At 38.2% G+C, this 21892-nt stretch overlaps 1 protein-coding gene across 2 annotated transcripts in view; it reads left to right on the top strand.

Annotated features, from left to right (window-relative positions):
• Positions 1-21892, top strand: part of ME1 (malic enzyme 1) — a 187444-nt gene that overhangs the window by 127983 nt on the left and 37569 nt on the right. For both annotated transcript variants that reach the window (XM_069804758.1, XM_069804759.1), the window contains exon 7: positions 19790-19899. In XM_069804758.1, coding sequence (XP_069660859.1) covers positions 19790-19899 — 110 coding nt within the window. The remainder of the gene's footprint in view (positions 1-19789; positions 19900-21892) is intronic.

Raw genomic sequence — 21892 nt, 5'->3', positions numbered from 1 at the left:
CCCTGAGACAAATGAAAACAAAAAGAAATTGGCTGGGTTTCTGTGTAAGAGGAAATTTTCCTGAATTCTGGAGGAGTTTCCTCCAGAATCTGTAAGGAGGATGTTCAATAGTGGTGTGATCCCCTACTGACAGCAGTCTCCATGTTCGGTTGTCATCCTTTCATTAAGTGGTTAGGGTCAGATGGCAGCTTCCTCAAAGCTTGTGAAAAATACATTTTGCAATTTATAATTTTCATTAATATAAATCACATAGATTGTAATTTTTGATGATTATTACAGCTCACAACAATAAATTATGAAAATACAGGGTACTTTAATAGTAGGATAGACAGTCTGATATTCCCAACCATTTCCTCCTATGTAAGCTTCTCTTTTAATCTATTAAATGGAACATTGCAATTGTAAGCAAATAGGCAGTTTCAGTGTAACACTTATTCTTTCTTGTGCTGTTCTTATTTTTTAGTCAGCCTCTTCTTTCATAGCTTCTTGAAGTAGAAGAAATGGTCTCTTCATTACCTTTTGCATTGCTTGAGCACATGATTGAATCTGATACGTGGTTCTAAAACAGGTTTGTTTTGTTTATTGGCAATGAGTAGAAACATTTGCTATTTACTTTCTATTTACTTTTTTATTTTAATGTACAGATGATCCTGCCAGTATGAACAAATGTCATGATGTCACTGTGACCCTTTGTATAAGTTTAGCTATTAAAGCCTATCAGCAAATAAAAATATTAATCAAACCAAGCTTTAGCTCTGTCTTTAACTCACAAAGATATGGAATTTGGAGACTTAGGGACCACGAAGAAATATAGATGCCAAGCTCTAACTTATCTCATGTAAGAAAAAAAAAGATCAGTAATTTTTCATTAAGGGGGCTCAGATGAGCTTTTTTGATAGTACATGACAGTTTACATAAGAGGAACAGCATCTGATAGCATAATTCTGATTATGTTCAGTATGTTATGGATCATATGCATCCACTGAACTGCAACCAGCAAATGACAGATGGATTTTGGGGGCCACCTCAGATGCCACAGTGAATGTTTAACATGCACATTTAGATATCTGTCTGATACTGTACAAGTTGGAAGGATTATTTATTTAATCTATGAACTTGCATTACTTCATAAGACATCTTCCCTTGTAAACATTTCTTCCCAGAATGGTAATATGTGTATATGTGTATTTGCTTCTGCATGACTGGAAGAAAAATGATTGTAGCATCTTCTGTCTACTTGCTCCCTGCATTTCTGCAAAAATAAGTATTTTGAGAGTTATCCAGTGTTACGGCTGAAGATGGAGTAAGGTGAGCAGGTTTACTCATCTACAGGCACCCATTAGAGTGTTGGGTCACACAGTGCTTTTGTGGGTGTTCTGTGCTTGCTGTCATCCCAACATGTAATGGCTTGATAGCCTTTAAAAAGATCATGTGTATTAGGTGAGTGACAGGGAAAATAGCTTATAGACAGGTAGTTGAAAGAAATATGTAAAGTTATTATAGAATAAGCATAATTAACCATTGGTTACATTTTTAGACTATGTAATCTAATACCATGAAGACATTATCAGACCTCTTTCAGAAAACTCACAGTCATAGGAAGTACACAGACAATTCAGATGTTCTGCTGTATGCTGCATAATAATAATTGTTGCCATACTAAGGAAGCTCAAGGTGAGCTTGTTTATTCTGAAGAAGGCACTAAGGAAAGAGAAAAATACTTTTACTTTGATTTTTGTTATTATGGGTTTGATTACATGGTGTAGACATTGCACAGGGGTAGAATACTTTGCCATATTTTTCCCATATACACATATTTTTTCTGCAAAACCGATGAAATAACTTTTCCTTACTCCAGAACTTAAGTTTCTGGCTGGCTTGAGGTGACAGTATGATTCACCTATGCAAGCAAAATTCTTTGTTTTCTTCTGTGATTTAAGATCTGCATTTGGGGATGCAAGATGTCCTTAGGAGTCTGAAGAATCCAACTCTATAGTTTTGTGAAAGAGTAACCATAAAGAAGAGTAAGTTGTATTAACTAGCATTCTTAAACTGCTCCAATATGACCAATCTCAGTAGGTGCTATGCTGTTCTGCATATAACGCACTCAAATAATGAGTACTCAAGTAGGCCAAGTAATTCTAACTATGGATGTGAACATTTTAATACTGACCAGGACAACAAAGAACAGAAGTCAGATTGTTAGCTAGTGAAAAGGAATATTAACTAATCTTAAAAGGCAAATGGATATCTGATCAATAAATCATGAACAGGGGACTTAAACTTACTGAAGTAACCGAGATGTATTTTTTTAAGCAATATATCCTGAACATACCTATTAAAACAATCCAGTTCTCTAAAGTCATTGGAATACATATGGGTTAATAACTTTGAATGATTAGTCATAGAATTTACCAGTAATTACAAGTAACAGAAAGGTTTTTGCTTCAAAGGAATTAGTATAAATTTCTTTCCTTTGTGATTCTCCCCAGTCCTTCCAAAAAGGTGTGGCCTGGGTCTAGTTTCAGAAATAGTATGCATCTTCAATGGTGATTGAATCCAGTAAGAATTCTGGCAGCTCATCTGTGAAAAACCAATTTACCAAGTCTGCTAAACTATATATAAAGCTTTTTTGTTGGATTAATATTCAGAAATCCAAGGAATAAGTGAGTTATATGCAAAAAGGCAAATAATATAGATAGAAATAGAATTTAGAAAGAACATAAAAAGTATTCTTTTTAACTATTTGCTACATCCTACTTTCTCAGTACACCAAAGTTGGTATCTGAGCCAGTCAATTTGAAGTGCACATATATTCTGCAAAGTCTCTATGCTACAGTCATATCCAAGTATTCTAGTGTAGATGTATCATTAGTTTCTAAACAGCCTGAAATAAATCAGAGAAAAACTGCATCTCATTAGTGTGCTGCCTCTATAATCTAAAATAACATGTTAAACAGCAATTTTTTACTTCTTTCTGTGCCAGAAATTAGGAGACCATTTGGTACACATCTGAGGTTCCCTGAGGAAGGTCTAAATAATACTGTGAAAAGGATAGATAGCAGTGGGCTTAGCAGAGGATTACAAACAGTTCTGAGAAGTGTGCAGCCACTTCCTTTTCTCACCTAGTCCCCAATTATAAGAGCTATAATTTTATACATTACTCTTCTGAGATCACTGATATAATCCTCAGGATTTTGAATATTTGAGGAGACTAGGAGGAGGAGCCATCTAAAACTTCTAACCACCTGTTTAAAATGTTAAAATAGAGTTAGAACACTTCTGGGACCTTAATTTAGTCTCCAATTAACCTTTTTTCCAGGCATTGTTAATAAATATTTGAATATAAATTTACCAGTGAGACAGTTCGGACTGAAAAGTTTGAACCTGCTTCAAAGACAATTTTTAAGAAAGCTAAATTCATGATGATAAAGCGCAACCATAGCCACTAGCACAGGCTGCAATAATATGTCCAGTGTAGGTCAGCTGAAAGCATTGCCAGTTTTTCAATGTAAAATACAATGTTCATACTTTCCCTTTCTCTCTAGGGATTTCAGAAAGCTCCTGTTTCTGCAATGAAAGCAAGAGCGGCTATTATTTCTTTATGATGACTTCTGGAAAAAACATTACTCTTCTAAATATACCATTCTATTGAGCTTGAGTATTCCACTTCTATGGCAAAGTTTATAAACATTCCTCCAATTTTTCCCAAGTATAAATCCAATTAGGGGTGATTTTGAAGTTAATACGTGAAGTCTTGACTTCATTTAAATATTAATAGTGGTGGCAACTTTTGTAGTATGACAGAGCTGTGAAAAGGGGTTTTGTTAGTCTTTGAAGGTTTACTCTTTGTGTGGAGCTTTGAACATTATGACATACATAAACCATATTAGTAAAGTTGTAGAAAAATGAGTTTAATTGGTAGTAATAAAATGTGAGTTTCCCTTAAATTCTGGCTAATATTTTCAAAACAATTACTTGGTACTTCAGAAAAGTGTTCTCTCAGTTTTCTTTCCTTTCTTACCTTTAGACACGTAATACTGGACAAAGTTTTGTTTGAAAATTTCTGATATACTTCTGACCTAATTTTCTGTGGTCATTGGTCTAAGGATGTTGTTGGGTTTTTTTTTCCCTGTGAACTCTTCCTTTTCTGGTCCAGAATAATGATATGAAATCAGAGAGCAACCAAGCAGTTGCAACCCAGTTTTGTAATGTCGGTGTGGTTGGTCAGAATGCCACGTGTGCTAAGGAAGATGCGAAATGCTCTATATTTGAGTGGGAAGTGCTCCAGTTTTAGGCCAACTGTCACAAGTCTAGGAGAACTTTTCTTAAAGGCAACTATGTAAAGCCTGTGGAGCCCTTCTGAACTTTTATTAATTTCATCTTTCTTCTGAAAGATAATGATTTGCTTTAGCTTGCTGGTGCCAACTGCTGCAGGTTAAATGTATATTTATTAACTTGGTTTGCTGTTTCACTTGCAGAGCTGATTGAAAAAGCTTTTTATTAATACAGATTGGTAATCTTCTGGCATGACCCGAAAGTGCCTGGTGTATTTATCTTTAGAGAAGCTCTGATCCTCTTACAATAAGGCATGGTATAGATGCAATAATCTAGATTCTCACCATTTTATATAACTGCTCAGGGAAGGGCAGAAAGAAGGAAGGATGCTGTCTGAGGAACAGCAGGTCACCATTCCCAGGAACTAAAGAGTTTGGCTGAACACATACTTATATTTGTTTTTATAATATTTTCTGGTTTGGGTTATCTTCTATGTGGTGTGCGCTGGTAGCGTTACCTATTTTTAGTGCTCTTTAATTTCAGTTGAATAGCATTGAGCTGGAAAATTAAATTGCACTAGCAATGCTACTCAAACAGAACCCACCCAGCTTCTGCGAGGGAAGTAACAGTGCTCTCCATCTCACTAGGATGTGTAAGATGAATCCGATGTCTTTCCTTGGGCTTAGTTCTTCTCTATGCTTGTCTTTTATTAGAAAAGATTTCAAAACCTGTATAGTCTTGCATAATCTCCCTCGTGGATTACAGTAACTTCTGGCTTTTGTGATACACACCTGGTTACCTTCCAGGAGGTCCAAATGCTGCTGCCAAACTCTTCTTCCTCTCCTGTGCTTTGTTCACACTTCCTCTTTAGATAATGTCCTCATTGGCTGTGCATTGCTTTACTACACCAAAATAGTTTTTGTTCTTTCATGGTTCTGCACAGCTTTATTGCTACCTCTATCTCATCTCTGCTTCAGTTACACAGCTCTGCTACCCACCACATTGTTGTTTATTTTTTTTTTTCTTAAGAGGAATTTTTTTTTTTACCTTTAATGTGGAATGCCTTCCCCTGTTACATCTGCAACACAACTTTTTTTGGCTTCCTTCATATTGCTGTTCAAAATCTACCTTTTGTAAGTCCTTTCAACCATCCTGTAGGGCACTGAGTGTGCTGACATAATTGAATGTTTGGAATCGTGTATTATTTAAGCATTCTTCTAGCCATGTTCAGTGTACTGCAAGTTTATAAAGCCAGAAAACATTTTTGTAAACTAATTCAACCTTCTCCATAACATGGGGCATTTGGTTAGTCAATTGTTTTTGATATTTAATTCTTAAATTACAGACATCAGAATAGTCAAGAATATTATAGCACTGGTTATACTGTACCAAATATAAAGGTGAGGTTACTCCGTCCATATTTGATAATCCCTTATCTTTACAGCTCTTATTTGCATTAATCTTTTTGGCTGTGATATTTGCTGAGCAACGGTATATGTCCATTACCTATAGCTTTCTTTGAAATATACCTTTCCAGAATAGAGTTCTTCACTTTTGGTCCTTGCTTTATAAATTTACATTTGGCCACATGGAAATAAATATATTTCTGTCTTTGCCCAGCTTACAGGATAGCACCCTGTTTCATAATTTATGATAACTTCAATCTTTGTATCATGTGTAAACTTTATTAGTAATGATTTTATTTTTTTCCCAAGTTATTATTATAAAATATTAAATAACATTGTCCCTGAATTCCTACAGGGCTCATCAGAGGGGTAAATGCTGCTTTCTCTTCTTATTCCTCCCCATCTCCTTTCATTTAGTTGCCCCTGGACCTGTCTTGATATGATATTTAGATTGTATGTAATGGATAGCAGAGATTTAGTCATATAGTTTAATTGTCTGAATGATCTTAAGAATGCAAATAGAGTGGAATGGAAAAAAGATCAAATGCTTAAGATGTATTGCAGAAAAACATCCTAGAGCTCATGTAGATGGTGTTCTTGGAAAAGAGTCAAAAGAGAAGTTGGAAGTTGGATGCCCTTTGGGCCTGTATCTGACACAAGATTTAGACTACAGAAGAGTTGTGGACGACTGATCTAGTGTTTTCTGGAGTAATGACATCTCTAAAGACAGTGAGATTGACTTCAGGCAATTGTAAATGTCAAGGTTATTTCTTCATAGGTAAAAAAATCTCTGACCAGGATGGTGGCAGAAACTGAATCATCACAGCATGATTATGAAGAATTTTAAAATCACACAGGATAAGTTCAGATCTTGTCCAGGCAGACTTCTTTGTCTAATGCAGTGCTGGGCATAAAACCCATAAACCATCTTGATACCAATGTAGCAGAAGTTCTGTGCTCCTTTGAGTCAGTGGAACTGAAGAGTTGCCTGGAATAGGTCATCTTCCCATCCTCTTTAGGATCAGAAAACCTGTAAGGTTCAGTGCACTCAAGGACATACAACTTACTGATTTTCCTAGGAAGCCTTGAATCCAATGTTTCTGGGCTCTAGTCTTTGACGCTGCTGACCTGCATACTGGGGAAGCTGGTAAACCACAGACACAGAGATTGCCAGGTTCTTGAAATTTGGTCCTTCAGCATCTCCTGTAAGCATGATGACTAGAAGCTGAGGTTGCTCCTCCTTGTAAGGCTCTGAGAGGGTATTCTGTTAAGGAGGCATCCTGTAGACTGACTTTGGAAGGAAAGTGTGTTGCAAGAAACCAGGCTGCCATATTTCTGTCGGGAATACAGAAGTCCATACAACCACAACTAGCATCTGAAGGTACTGCTGGTTTTCTCTCCCTGTGTATGGTTGCAAGGGCATTTATTCCACAGTGCCTAAGACTATGATATACACCCCAGGCATAAGATGCAATTCTGTCCCAGTGTGCTTAAGATGAGATGTGACACTTCCTTTCAACTCCTGTCCATCTTCTCCTACTGAAATGTCACTTAGATCTCAACCCATGCACTTACCCATCTAGGCAAATTATTTCACATGCCTGAGCCTCTTTTCATGAGTCAGCAGTATTGGTTTTGACTGAAGGGATCCCAAATTAATTTTGAGCTTTTTTTACTTCCCTAGTTTTGAAATGGCTGCATAGTAAAAACAGTTTCTAGCATAAATTATCACTGCTGGAATATATTGGCTACCAATGGTTGGGGTGGTTCACATTACAGAATTCAGTGGTTGCTGGGGCACTCAAAAGTCCCAGCTCTCCTTCATGGATGTTTGAGATAAACTTCTATTTTATGCTTCCTTTCCCTCCAAGAAATGCTTAAGGAAAATAAGGATTAACTTAAGGAATATACCATGCTATCCAGTTAGGGGCATGCAATAATTTTCACATGGGTAAATGGTGATTGTTAATGCTATGAGCTATTTTGGAAAAAAATCTCTGATGTGTCCAAGGTAGACTGCAATTTTTTCATGTTTTTAATTGTAGAAACTTGAAATTAAAATCAATAATTGTAAAACCTACAAATAAATTCTCTTGCAATCTACTTCCTCCCAGTCTTGGGGAAATAAGAGGAGAGACTTAAAGAAGCAGTTTCTTTACCATCAAGTACCATGAGAGTATGTAGTCCCAAATGGCTTCTCAGATATCCTTCCTGAAGTCCCAGGATTTTGTCTGATCCTGGAAATTCTCCATTGAAGTTGATCCTGGAATAAATGTAATAAAGGTGAATCTTTTCTACACAGTGGAATAACAGCTCCACTGTGAATTACAGGGGTTTCCAGTTCGAGGTTTCATACATAACTGAGATTACAGTGCAAAGACAGCATAGCATGCTGTGTTCACTGTGGAACCGTTGTGGAAGAAGGAAGTCTGTTCTTCAGATCCAGCCCTATGACATGTCAGGTACCTCCAACTTGAGGCATCTTTGAGATTTAAAAGCACTCAACCCCTCACAGTTAGTGCAGCGTAGAGAGCCAGTGAAGTTGTTGTAATCCAGGAGGGGGGAAAGCTGAAGAATCCTTTAGAGATGTAACTGTTCTGGCTTATAGAGAGAGAGAAGAAACCCCCTTTTCTCCCCTTCAATTGGTGATGTTGAGTAAAGACCAGCATTAAGTTTAGGCATAATGGAGTTACTGATTTTGTGTACAGTAAAGGGCTTTCTTCATAATTATAGTGTGGATTGCCTAGATCTAGTTCTAAAGACATTAATGTAAATGGAAGTGGGTTTGGCACTAAAAAACTAGCCAAATACTATCCTGTCCTACCCTCATTCTCATTAATTCTCATTATTTACATATAAATTATTTGTCATACTGCAAAATTTGTGTTGCCTAATTGGAGAAGAAGTAGGTCTTTGTATTATGTCAAATAATTAATGCTCTACACATTATATGGTTAGTTAGATTTTATCATCCATGTTCACCTGGAGTGCTGTATCCAGTTCTGGCCTCCCCAGTACAGCAGAGACATACTGGAGAGCGACTAGTGAAGGGCCACCAAGACTGATGGTCTGGAGCATCTCTCCTGTGAGGACAGACTGAGAGCTGGGGCTGTTTAGCCCAGAGAAGCAGCAGCTCAGAGGGATCTCATCGGTGTTTAGAAATATTGGAAGAGAGAGTGTAAAGAGGAGAGAGCCAGGCAGTGTGTAGAAGCGGTGCCCAGTGACAGGACAGGAGAAAATAGACACAAACATTGTGCTTAAATGTAAGAGAAGTTTAAGCTTAAGAAAAAAACTTTGTACTGTGAGGGTGACCAAGCGTTGGCACAGGTGGCCCAGAGAGGTTGTGGAGTCTCCATCCCTGAAGATACCCAAAAGCTGACTGGACGTGGTCCTGCACAGCCTGCTTTAGCTGACCCTGCTTGAGTGGGGGGTGGATGAGATGATCTCCCGAGGTGCCTGCCAGCCTCACCCATTCTGTGATACTCTGCTGTAATCTTCACAGTTCCTTAAGTCAGACAGCGTACTCTCTAAATAATGCTTTGAAATAGTATGCTCCTTCTTCCTTAAATTCTGCATTCTCCATATCTTTAGTCTAGCCTCCGATATGCTTTTTTTCTCAAGTGTAATTTGTGTTGCAGGTACATAAGATATTTTAATGCCTTAAAAATACCATCAAGAATTTGGGGAGGGAGAGGTGTGTTTCATAAACGATCAAACAGTACACAGATTTTGGAATGTATTTAATCTGTCAGAAATACTTTAAGTATTCCGGTTACCAACCTCCCTTTGACATTTCTGAAAGGTCATTATTTCTTTGCCTTTTAACAGTCAGGGTGAAGGCTGTCAGTGGTGGAAGTGAGATTTCCATCTGTTCATTATACCTTAAGTAGCAGGGGAAAAGAGCAGATGTGCTGCCCCAGGCTTCGCACTAATTTGGCTATCCAACTGCATCTTTCATTTTAGGGAAAACATCTCTAAACTCATACAAATATAATTAAATATGTAAGCAAATGCAGGCATCTTGTTTTAACCTCCCGAAGCCACTTAGCAATCTTTAGGATCTGGAAAAAGATACTGTATCTTTTCCAAAAAAGCATTGCATTTGCTATAAATCACTCAGGCCTGATTCAGTAAGGCATCAAAGCATGTACTTACGTTAAAGGAAAGGAATAATCCTGTTGACCCAAGCTGGAATTCTCATATGTTTAAGTGAATACCTTAATAAATTAGCCTTTATTGAAATAGTATTTTTAAATGCTGTTAGACACAGTTAAAATAAATACAATAGAAAAATCATTATGGAACTTTCTGGTGTAGAATTATCAGCCAAGGATCTCTTTATTTTTGTTGCTATAATGCAAACCGTACCCCCTTTTTGGCAAGTGGAGAAAATTAGTGTGTGGGCAGTGAATATATGAAGGTTCATTCTCGAGAAAATAAGATGCAGCTTGTATAAGCAAAATGCCACCTTAAAGTACGCACAGTCAACACAAATCTAATTTGTGCAGCCAAATGGGAACATTTACCTTTTCTAAGTGCAGCTGTCATTTTAATACAGAAATCTGAGAACTTGCCCAGAGAAACATTTCATGTCCAGATTTGGAAATTGAGGCTTCTTAGATGGTTCCACTAATCACAGTAATTATAAATAGTGATATATATAACATAGTATCTTTCATCCTACAAGATCTATAGAGGACTTCCCTGTGACAGCCCTATGCTGTTGTTAACCACTGTTCAAGTGCTGCTGTACTTATTTCTTTCTGATAACTTTTGTAAAAATTTAGAACATTAAAAATCTTATTTGTAAAACGTGCACGTGCATGCCAGCACAGGGGAAACCTCAGAACTGTGGCTTTCTGATGCTTTTCTTGGCAAAGTAAAATTCCTGACAATCTAAACCAGACAGTAATTTTCATTGACTTTTTAACAAATGTTTAAAGATTGCAGTCATGAAGTGACCAGGAAACACCCGTCTGAAACCAAATTCAAATGATTTAAGCTGTGTAGGGTGACTTAGCATACAGTGTAATGTATTTTATGTGCTCTTTTTTTGATAATCACAGTTCTTTTTTGCTTTAATGTAAAACCATTTAATTAAAATAAAAAAGTAAGCTTGAAGGGCTTACTGAGGACCACTCTATATTTTGGGAGGGCAAGACATGACACACACCTTTAGCTACAGCTAAAGATTCGTGAGGAATAAAGCTACTCACTATTTCCAGCTGAGATGGATTTCTTTCTTGATTCTCTGTTTTTCTGATTTAGCCTACTCAGACACTTGACCAATCCATCTGTTCAGTACCCTTCCCTCCCTCAGGCAGAAGTGTCACAGTGCCAGGTCTCTAAAGAAGAACTGAAGAGGCCGAAAAGGAAAAAAAAAATAATCTCAGATCATGTGTCTCAAATCTGCATTCATCTCTTTTAAGTGAATATAAAACTCAAGGTAATTTGAGATTGTTCTTTGGTCTAAGTCACAGTTAAAGCAGCTAAGCGTTAACACTGGAAAAAGCAGTAGAATAGCTAAGAGAGGTAGAATTACATTTTCAGGCTCCCGGAGTTTTACTTTTGACTTAGGTGGGGTCAGGATCAGGTAACAAGTGAACCAATATAAACTCATGAGAAAATGTTACAGTAATTCAATTTGCTGTTTACTTCAAATCCACATGGAATGTTTGGGTTTTTTTTTTAAGGAGGAAAACTACCAAAATTTACAATACAACTTTCTTCCTCTTCAGATTTAACCTAAGCATTAGCCAAGCCCACATACCTCTGCATTTGTGGAAGTTTGCATGTTATGTTTTTTCATGGCAGTGATCTAGTCTGCTGGGGCTGATATTTGTATATGTCAAAAACTGAGTGTAGGAGTTTGGCTCATGTATGACTTTGTGAAAAAAGTATAATTTATTTGTATGACGTGCATTATACTGTATCTCAGTACTGTGTCATCCAGCCACCTTCCTGCGGAGGGGACTGCTTCACAGTGGAGAAGAGACAACTTGACGCAGTCCACTATAGGAAATTCATTTGACAGCACTCAGTGCAAGATCTTATGGAAGAGAGAGGTGGTTTTATGTTACAAAATCTCTAAACGGGTTGGTTTTACTCAGTCAGTCTCACACCTGTGTACTCAAAGCATCAGGGTGTATGGGTTCACGTGGTCTGGCCAGGATTGCTCATGTGCGACACTGAAGGCAAAAGGGCCCTGGCTGTCAAGTCCTCAGTGCTTTTTCTGGGCTCCTGGTGATAAGTGGTGATAAACTTGATTTTTATATGCCTTTAGGATCCAACAGCTATGCTGGCATGGTTATTTTGCCTCAGGGTTCTTCTTAGTTCCGCCTCCATAAATTTTAGGCAAGTCTGCTGTCTATTTGTCTGCGTATCCTCATGTTGAATTTCTTTGGACTGTAATACAACTTCTCGCTGTGCCCATAGGATAAGGAGTGGCATATGTGATGTGCCGTGGTAGCGAATTGCTATAGTTGCTCTTCTGCTGTTGTCAAGGTGCAGGGTCCTGGTTCAAGAGTTGGCTGTGCTGTGGCCTTACCAGAGCTCAGGCCTGCTCGTCTTGATGTAAATGAGATGTTTTTAATTTTCCTGCGGTCAATTTTGTCCTTTGTTATCCATGCGCACCACTGTTTTCACCTTTGTTTGCTGCTGCTTCCAGTAGTGCATACATTTCCATTCACACTTCACTCACACCAACCTTCGTAGTTCTGTTACAAGACTCTATAGGTCCGCACTGGAAAAGTCAAAGTTATTGATCAAGCCCAGTTCCTGACAACATTGTTGTGTGAAGTACCTTAGAACAAATATCTAAATCCAAAATAAAATACAAATATTTTTGCAATGAGAAAAAATGAATCTTTACAACAATGGTAATTTATGGTGAATTATTTCACAGCCTTTATGCTTTACAGCCCTGACACGTCTGTAGTTAATTCAATCAGCTATTGGAGTAGAAGAAATCTAGTTCAGGTTCTCTAGTGACTGTCAATATTAATCCTTTAACAGCACTTTGAAAATGCACAAAAACTAGGGTATGTTTAGAAGTGTTTTCAACTTCATGTTTCAGTAGGATGGACTTCTAAGACTGCAATTTAAAAAGCAAGTAGTCCTCACTACAAAGTGTGATGCAACCAAGCTGATGAAAAATTGAGTTAAAAAAACAGACCATCTTTTTCTTGTAGTAATTGTTTATGTTAGTATACCACAAATGCTTTATATTTAATTACCTTTATGCATAAGATAAGCCCTTTATGTAAATAGTGTCTGACTGTGGACAGAGAATCTGGTTTTGCTTGTCTGCTTATGAGCAACAACTTCTACGACCACCAACCACAAGATCTTCCTAATTCAGCACGGCTCTGCTCCTAAACCTGGCTGTTCCCAAGACCTGCAAAGTGCACACAAGTAGCAGTGCTGTTGGCCGGGGGAAAAAAAAGGGGAAATTATGAGCCATCTCCAGCCCGTTCTGGGACAGAAAGGCCATGGAGATGAACACCAAACCTGTTCTGGAGAGGGAAAGAGCAAGCAGAGGAGTGTTAGAAGCACTGGTGCAAAGCAGGGCTGCACTGCAGACACTGTAGCACTGTGGTTGTGCCAGAGAATAGTAACATGGAAAGTTTTTGTGGAATTATATTGCCTTAAGGAGAACATGAATGGAGCAAGGCTCTGCTGCTGGTACTAGGGTGGGTGCTAAATGCTGCCATCTCCCCTGCACCCATGCCTAGTTTGGGTATGTACTGAGCTCACTGGGGCAAGGACTGGTTTGGAAACAGAAAATGACTATGAAAAATAGTCCTAAGAAAGTAAATGCTTTCTGTAGATAAAATAAAAACAATGGCTGCCTGCAGGGGAAAAAAAAAAAAAAGAAGAAATTTAAATAGGGTCATTCATGTGGAAAGCAGAGATGCTGACAGTTTAAGTTCGTTAGAAAATCTCTTCCTGTGAAGAATGTCCTGTCTCCAACTTGCTGGTCCAATTCAGGAGAGAGAGAGAAAGTGATCTGTAATTTAACGATACCTATTCTGGGAAGGTATTTGCATTGTAGCACTGGCTAGAGCTGCATACACCTTGGACAGATTTCTGTCCTGTGCAGCTGTAGCACATCAGGCTGTTACGACAGGCAGCATGAGTAGTAACGTCTGCTGCAGAGTGGCTGTGGGGCTTGCTGGAGGGTTTCTCATCTTGGCCATCTTTTTCCACAGAACATATCCATAGCAATTATTGTGGAAAACTCTATCCCCCTCGGTCAAATTCGGCTGAATTTAACCAGCAGGTTAAAATTGTAGTGGAAGAGGTGCTGGGATGGATGTATGACCTCATTGCAGCAGTTCACTTGCTTTATGAAATGAAGTCACAGATAGCTTTGGGGAGAGCAGGAAGAGAAGGCATCCAGGTCAGAAGAGCTGTCAGGAGGGAAGGCATCCTTTCATGAAAGCCTTGGCACAAAGAGGAGTTTCTAGCCGTGGCCATTATGCTTTAAATCCGTTTTGAGCAGTGGGATATATGGAAATGAACAAGCTGATAGCATTTGGAGTGGGAAGGAAGGAGATGATTTCCACATCGTCCTGGTGCACTATAAATGGTTCTGGCTGGCGGAGCGGCTGCGTGACGCACGAGGCAAGGGAGAGAACGCGAATGTTGCTATCATTTTGGTTTTGCTCCTTCTTAGGAATGGGTGGCAGCAACCACTTCTGATGGTTTCTAAGGCTTTTTCAGTTCCAGGCCCATAAGAATAAAGAAAATAGTCAAATAGGATTTTGGAAGTTCTAAAAACCTAAAAAGCAACCACTTGTTCCTTTAGGAAGGTTTCCAAAACAATGGCTGGCAGTAAGAACAAATGATCCGAATATATTTCCAGAAAAATTTCTTAGCTGTAGAAGTAAGCATGGATTTTACTGATCATATGGTTTGAATTCAAAATTATGCCCAAACTTTTATAGCTCCCACTGGATTCTTGAGGGTTTTCCCTGTTTGAGGTTCTTAAGAGCGTCGGGTTGCCAAAATGCTAGTACGGTATATTAGGGATGGTTAAAGAGCTGTGGACATTTTTCTCCAGCCTGTTACATAAAGATATAATCTGTAGAATGGTTTGAAAGATTAACATTGTTGTCACAGACAATTGAATATAAATTTATTTATAAATGGGGAAAACTAAACTACAACTGTCACATAAAATATGTTGTAAATTGGGAGAAGTATTGGAAACAGTGTTTTCTGGCAACCACACATTGTTCAGTGGGGCAGTTCTTTTTAATCCATTGTCCAGCATTTGTCTCCCATACTTGATGACACATTTATGTTGCATGCTTGCCACCACTCTTGTCCGTATTTTCTGTCCATAACAGAAAAAGGAAGGATGGCTTTGAACTTCTGTCTGGTTGGATCCTGATTCAGACTGTCTGTATGACTTGGAGCAGGAGACTAAGATCCAAGTACAAATAAAAATGTGGGTGACAAAACAGGATTTATGAGGGGGAACAGTGATCTGGCTTATCACTTTCTATGGATGATTTATATATGTTTAATCAGCTACCACAGTGACAGATCCCAAACAGGCGGAAGAGAGGAATTCACAGCTACAATATACTTGCCTGCAAGAATCCAGCAGTCCTAGCCAGGCTACTCAAGCCAAGCTTTTGCTATCAGAGAAATGTTTTCCAGAGCAAGAAAATAGTTAAGAATTCACTAGGGCATTTGTTATGGTTGCACACTGAGGAGGACTGTTTCCCAGATTTTCATTTAATTTCTTAGTTTTGGTAGTCTAGGACTAGATCCATCATTTCTTTAAGTATTCTGCTTGAGACAGTTGATATCCAGTGGATAGGTTCTCTTTTTGTTTATTTGTACCACCTTTCAGTATGAACATGCATGTTAGTTACGTGTTTCCCCATTTCCCCAGTTATCCCCTATGTATCCCTGGTCAAGAGTAGTGATAGCTGGAGAAATGTTGTCTCTGTTTTGGGCAAGTGATAAAGCATGATATGTTGTATGTGACTCATGTTTGCAGCATTGTAGTCGTGTGCAATGTCTGCTTGCTCCTGTGACTCTATTGTTGGTGACACATTAAAATTAAAAGGATTTTAGGTTACATTTTAAATGTATATGCCTTAAAATTTCAAATAGTAAGGTGAGATTCTCCTAAGGTATGTGATGATCATGTTTAGCTACTTAGATAAGCAGTATACAGGTTAACACCCTTATTTCACACTATAATGATATGTAGTCCACTACATTTAAAATATGGGGAAATATCTCTTAGAGCGTTTTCTATCATGACAGTTCTTTGTAACTTTGCCTCCTAATCTTCTTGTCCTGCCTGGAGCTGCTGGCACTCAACTGCAGGCCTTTTGTTTTTAACACGCCCCCTGTAACAGTCAACCACAACCATTCAATGGTGTTCTTAAATCTGATGATTTCGTTTGTAGCAAATCTCAGTTCCTTGCTTCTGGACCTACCTGATCAGTCAGTCTGTATCACCTGAGGAAACTCAATGAAGTCAATCTGTGCCATATCTGTGTCAAGTAGTGATGACAGATGTTAAGATTGTCATGCTTTAGGATGGCTCTATGCTTTGTTTTCTCTTTCCATAATGTTTGAAAGATAATATGAATTAGAGTGCTGTAGTGGTCTACAGTTGCTGGAATTTGAGTAGTTTGGAAGGCACAACAGGATTTGATGACCGCAGGCAATAAAGTGCTTGGTTCCCTTCTTATCCAGCAGTTGTTTGTCTGCCATACCCACCTATGGAGAAGTGCAGTTCCAAACCAAAAATTTGCAATGACAATATAAGGTATGAGGTGCAAACAGGCAGGACATGCTCTGCTTTCATGAGGGTTGATTCAAACAGTTTCCCTTTATATGGAGAAACCACAACCTAAACCCGTCCATCAGAGTGCGATGGGGGTGGAAGCTTACTGCAGAGTGATACGGGGAGGAAAGTGGGACTTAGCTGTTGGCTGTGAACACCATTTTAGGTTTTGGCTCAACGTTCTGCTGTAAGTGATTGCGATAGTAAGATGTGGAAGTCATAGAAGGATTGGTGGCTGTTTTCGTATGGTCACTGCTTCCAGAACCGTGTGGCACCTTTGGAGCCAATTCGTGATTGCAAGGGGATTTTCTGGAATGCCAGAGATTAACTGTTTTGTATTACCTCATCTGTATGTCTCATCTGTTAGTGGTTTTGAGAACAGGAATACTGCAAGCAGAGAAACACTGTGTCATTTTCTTGTCTATCATGGGTATCCAGTGACTGGATTTGATTAGATTTTTTTGAGGACATAGACCTCAAACTTCACAAATCTTATGAGGTACTGCTGGTCATGGGCAGCACTGAAGTCTCAGGTTTTTTACTGGGTGTCACGTATAACACTTGCAATGAATAAGAATGCTGCTTAGAAATTTTTCTGCTGTAACACCAAAATCTCAGAGGCCCAGAATTAGACTGCCTGCATTTTTTCCATTTTAATTAAACAGCCATGGTATCTTGCTCAGAGAATTAGTATGGGTAGTGTGCCCAGTATAGGACTAGTGTTTTCTACAGGGACACTGATTTAATATAATTCACAGGGAGTTTTGATCTGTGTCTACAAACGCAATGGGTAAAAAAAATGGAGAAAAATCAAATGCAGATGAGAAAATGGAATGTTATATAGGGTAAAATAAAGAAACAGACATTGGCTTAATGACATCCAAGAAACACTTCTAACCAGGCTCCAGGATTCCAGAGTGTTAATCTCATTAGTTTCATATTATTATCTAATTGTCAGCTCCTGGACCCTTATGGAATCACAGATATTCACATGAGATACTGAACCAGGTTAGAAATTTAAATTAATTATTGAAAAGTATCTCCAGTTTCTTATTTGAACTCGGTTGTGATTTACTGTACTGAATTACTGACGCACCAAATTCTCTTTTAAACAGTTGCCTGTCATTATGCTGCTGAAGAAGTGCAGGTTTTTCCATAAAACCTGAAGATGTATTTATTTTCAGCAGGGATTACCATTCCTGCCAGTGGAATCCCAGTAGTTTTGGCTAATTGTAATAAGGCTGTAAATATGCGATTTCCATGGAAATTAATTTAGTCATAGGAATTTTTGTCCTTTTTTTTTTTATATTGATGGTTTTGCTTAACGTGGTTGCCAAACACATGTATGGTTTAAAGAAAAACTCAATTAACATTAGAGTAGATTATTTATACTGAACTGCTCAGTATACGTATGTATTGCTTTTCTGGATGAAGCTGGAAGTACTTGACTGTCTCTCTTGGATTTGTGCTGTTAGTAGATAAGGAAAATCCTCCTTTAGCTCAAACAGGGCTGTTGAGATCTTGCCCTGTTAGACCGCAGTGTTAATAATTTCATAGCAACACCTTAATGCAATATTTTAAAAAAGTTTTAACGGTTCCTTAGTCTGTGCAAATTGCCATCAGGTTTAGTTAAGTTTAAAATACTTTTTTTTTTTTTTAAAGAACTTTTCTTGTAATATTATTCCAGGGTGGGATAATGTTTATGTGATATTTCCAGATCCAAACTTGTACAGACAGTTTTAGTACTAATCCTATATTTTAAACTTGTCATGTTTTACTTTTTTTTTCCCCACATGAGATTGACAGTATTCAAGTTTGGGTTTTTTATTTTCTTTTTCCCTGTTGCCAATGTGCTGTGAGCTTGAATTCAGTCTTTACATAGTTTTTGTCTAGAAATGTCTTCAGTGTTTTGGAGGATTTTGTGGGGGTTTTTTTTGTTTTGTTTTTGCTTTAGGAAAGTATTTGAAAATGCTGTATGGGAATGTTAAGCAAGGAATCCAGAGACAGTACTATTATGAAATGCACCTAAGGACTGGAGGATGCATAGTAGTAATATTAAATTAATTAAACTTATTATTAACTTTCATTTTAGGAGTAACCTTATTGGCACACCAGGGCAATTTTTTTACTTGTTAGGTATTGCATATGAGTCTAGTGCCAGGAGCCTGGCATTTCCTTATTAAAAAAAAAAAAAAAATACACCTGTGTTCCTCTCTTCAATAATTTTTAGATGTATTTGAGATGCCTTATGCCTGTTGAAGTCGACATAGGCACCTACTTGTACTAGAAAAATGCTGTTGTTTGCTCCCTATTGGTAGTGCAGCCTTGGTACGCAGTGAGTCCAAGGCAGCAAGGTAACACAGTAAATTGTTTCCAAGAAATGTAGTGATTGGCATTAACTTTGAGACTGTTACCACAAGGTTCATCAAAAGTTACTTACCCATGCCATTGAACTGACTTAGATAGTCATAGCAGGTAAATGATAGAAATTGTTAATCTGATGCAACTGCATACTATATTTTCAAAATATAGTATATAGAGATTGCAAAGGACTATAGGAATTGTCAATTTGAATTGTTTCATGAGCTACAAGGATGCAAAAACATTGAAGTGCTTGTTAACTGATTCTTAGCATAATGTTCAAGAAACATCTAGTATTCCTACCAGAAAATCAGTTTTGACAATCCAGTGAAAGAGTAGATGTAAGAAATGTAGATAAACTCTTTTCTGCATATACCCAAAGTTTCAGTGTATGTTAGCCAAGTGTAACTCGATTCACATTTGCAGATATCACTTTCCTTCCTTAAAGTGTTCTCACATATTTATCATTTGTTAGATTAACCATGTTTCTGATCAATACCTCTTTTATAATAAGCATGGTTAAGCATCATGTTGAGTGATGTCATGCTGCTGACCTGCATAATGATAATAAAATAAAATCCATGTTCTGAATGTGTTACCTTTTTACTCCATTCCTTTTGGGACCAATTTTTTTTGCTCACTAGCTGATTGCTCAGCAAAGATTTCTGTTGAGATGTCAGCAGAGAGATGAAGGCCTTTTCGCCTCATCTTTATTCTTAACTTAGAACTGAGTCAAGCATATTAGTAGTCTAAATATGTCTTCTAGATAATTTATACGAATGTAAAGATACAGAATATAACAGAAATATTAGTAGATGTATAAATCGTATTATACTTGTATTCAAAATCTGACTGCAAATGTTAATAGCTTTTTAATAAACAATTATGTATTATTTTTAATGTAATGCACAATTTTTTGTCTTTCTAGGTATGGCATGAACTGCCTCATTCAATTTGAGGATTTTGCTAATGCTAATGCATTCCGCCTCCTGCATAAGTACCGTAACAAGTATTGTACTTTCAATGATGACATTCAAGGTAACAGACTCTTTCCCTTCTCTTCTCTTCACTCTTGTGATGCTCACAAGCCAGAAAAATGAATCTTAATTGATGTACCAGAGGGAAAAAAGTATATCAGCTTTCGTGTGATATTTGAAGATGTTCAGTACAGGTCACATTTTGCCGTGGGTTTCCTCAGCATGGGTTTCTGGAGAGCTGTCTCTGTTCTTAACCTTTCCGCTCTCATTTATGCCTCATGCTTTATTTAGATGTTCATTCTTCAGGGTTTTTTTTTAACAGTTTAGTGTGTGGATGGCTCTCCCATATAAATTATTAACTTCAGATCTTTGGGCAAATGTCAAAGCTCAAGCCTGGACAGTTTTTTTGTCACTGCAGTGGCAACTGCTCCACTGTTCCTCCATGTAAGGGAGCTTGCTTGATAAATGTCAAACTGTGTTTCAGTTCTTAAACTGACAACTCAGTTAAATATCCTTCTAGTTTTCCTTGCAGTGTCAGGGCTGCATTCAATTTTAGAGGGAAATTATCCCCCTGATTCTGCTTTCCCATCTGAATCATTTGTAGCAGCAGGCAAAAGGAAAAGATCTAGGATAGAAAATGTCAGCAAGGGGGATTCCCCCAGTGCTCAATCTAGACGGACATCTTGTCCCTTCCCTCCCAAGAAGACAGACAAACAGGGCTGAAGCGGCGGATCCTGCTGCTTGGGTTGCCTTATTTCCTGTCAGGAAAAGGCACTGGAAAATAACTTTCTCTAGGGCAGTTAAATGCACTGCCTCCCATCGTTGCGAGGAGACTGAAGTCAGATGAACTGCTGGAGAGAGGTACCCAAGGAGGGTCCTGGGCACCCAGCTGCCTCTTACCCCTCATGTTTCCATGGGTGCGTGGAGATCCTCAGCAGTGACAGGATCAAAAATGGGAGTTTAACTGTCTTCGTTTCTAACTGTTTGCAGTGACACTTTAAGCCAGGCATTAGGAGCTTGAGTTTTCCAGAAGTCATTCTTGAGTCATTCTTGGGACCTAAGTCTTATTTCAGGGACTCAACGCATGGCAGTGGATTCAAATAGGCCTTGTCTTTCTGATGTTAGGGATTTGGCTAGCCACATGAACTGTGTTTCTGTTACAAGCCTGGCTGAGTTTTACTCCTGCATCTGAAACAGATTATGGAGGACAAACTCCCAGATGGGAAATAAACTAATTGTAAAATGTCATTTCCCTTTGTAAGAAGCATGGTGCTTCTTACCCTGCAGGGTCTGAGTGTAGCCATGGCTACGACAGTCCAATACAGCAGACTAAACAGCATCTGGAAGTGTCCCTAGTTGTTTAGAGACCCAGCTCCCACAGGGAATTCTCTTTCCTTGCAGGACAAAAGTCCTCACCCCAAATCAGAAAGAGACTCAACTAGAATTTAGTTTCAAAGAAATGGAAGGAAAGCTTTTTGGCAAAAGTGTACTAAATATCGGTAAACTAAGCTGAGAAAGTCTTTAGTGTCTCTAGATGTATGTTAAAACCACTTCATTCTCTCTCATGCACCTTGGAATTAGGTGTCCTCACATTGAAAACTGTTGGAAGGTATCCATTTGGCTTTTGGCTGAGCTGCTGTAGCAGCTATTGGTCTTCCTTAGAAGTGTAGCCGCGTGCAGTCTTTTAATTTATTCAGTTTCTGCAATCTAATTTGTGTTTGTGGGTCTTTCAATATTTTCATAAGTGATGTCTGGGACTTTTGGGTGATCTTCAGCCTTAATGCTTGTATAGCTTCCGAGAGGTGAAAGCGGATGCATTTAGTCTGTTCTGATCTCTGTCATTTGTCATCATATCCCCATAAATACCTTCAGTATCTTTTTTTTTGTAGGATGTCATCTTGCCCTGTACTATGGCGGTAGAATAACAACAGCCCAAACATAGATCCAGTGATCTTTTCTCCCTCTTTCTATTACAGCTTTATAAACCCTAAGGTTCTTTCACCTGACAACTTTAATGAGGATAGATGGTGCTAACTTCTTTAGCAAACCTTAGA

Source organism: Haliaeetus albicilla, chromosome 17 (assembly GCF_947461875.1).
Source record: "Haliaeetus albicilla chromosome 17, bHalAlb1.1, whole genome shotgun sequence".
NCBI classification, from domain to species: Eukaryota; Metazoa; Chordata; class Aves; order Accipitriformes; family Accipitridae; genus Haliaeetus; species Haliaeetus albicilla.
This window is presented reverse-complemented; position numbering and strand designations above follow the sequence as displayed.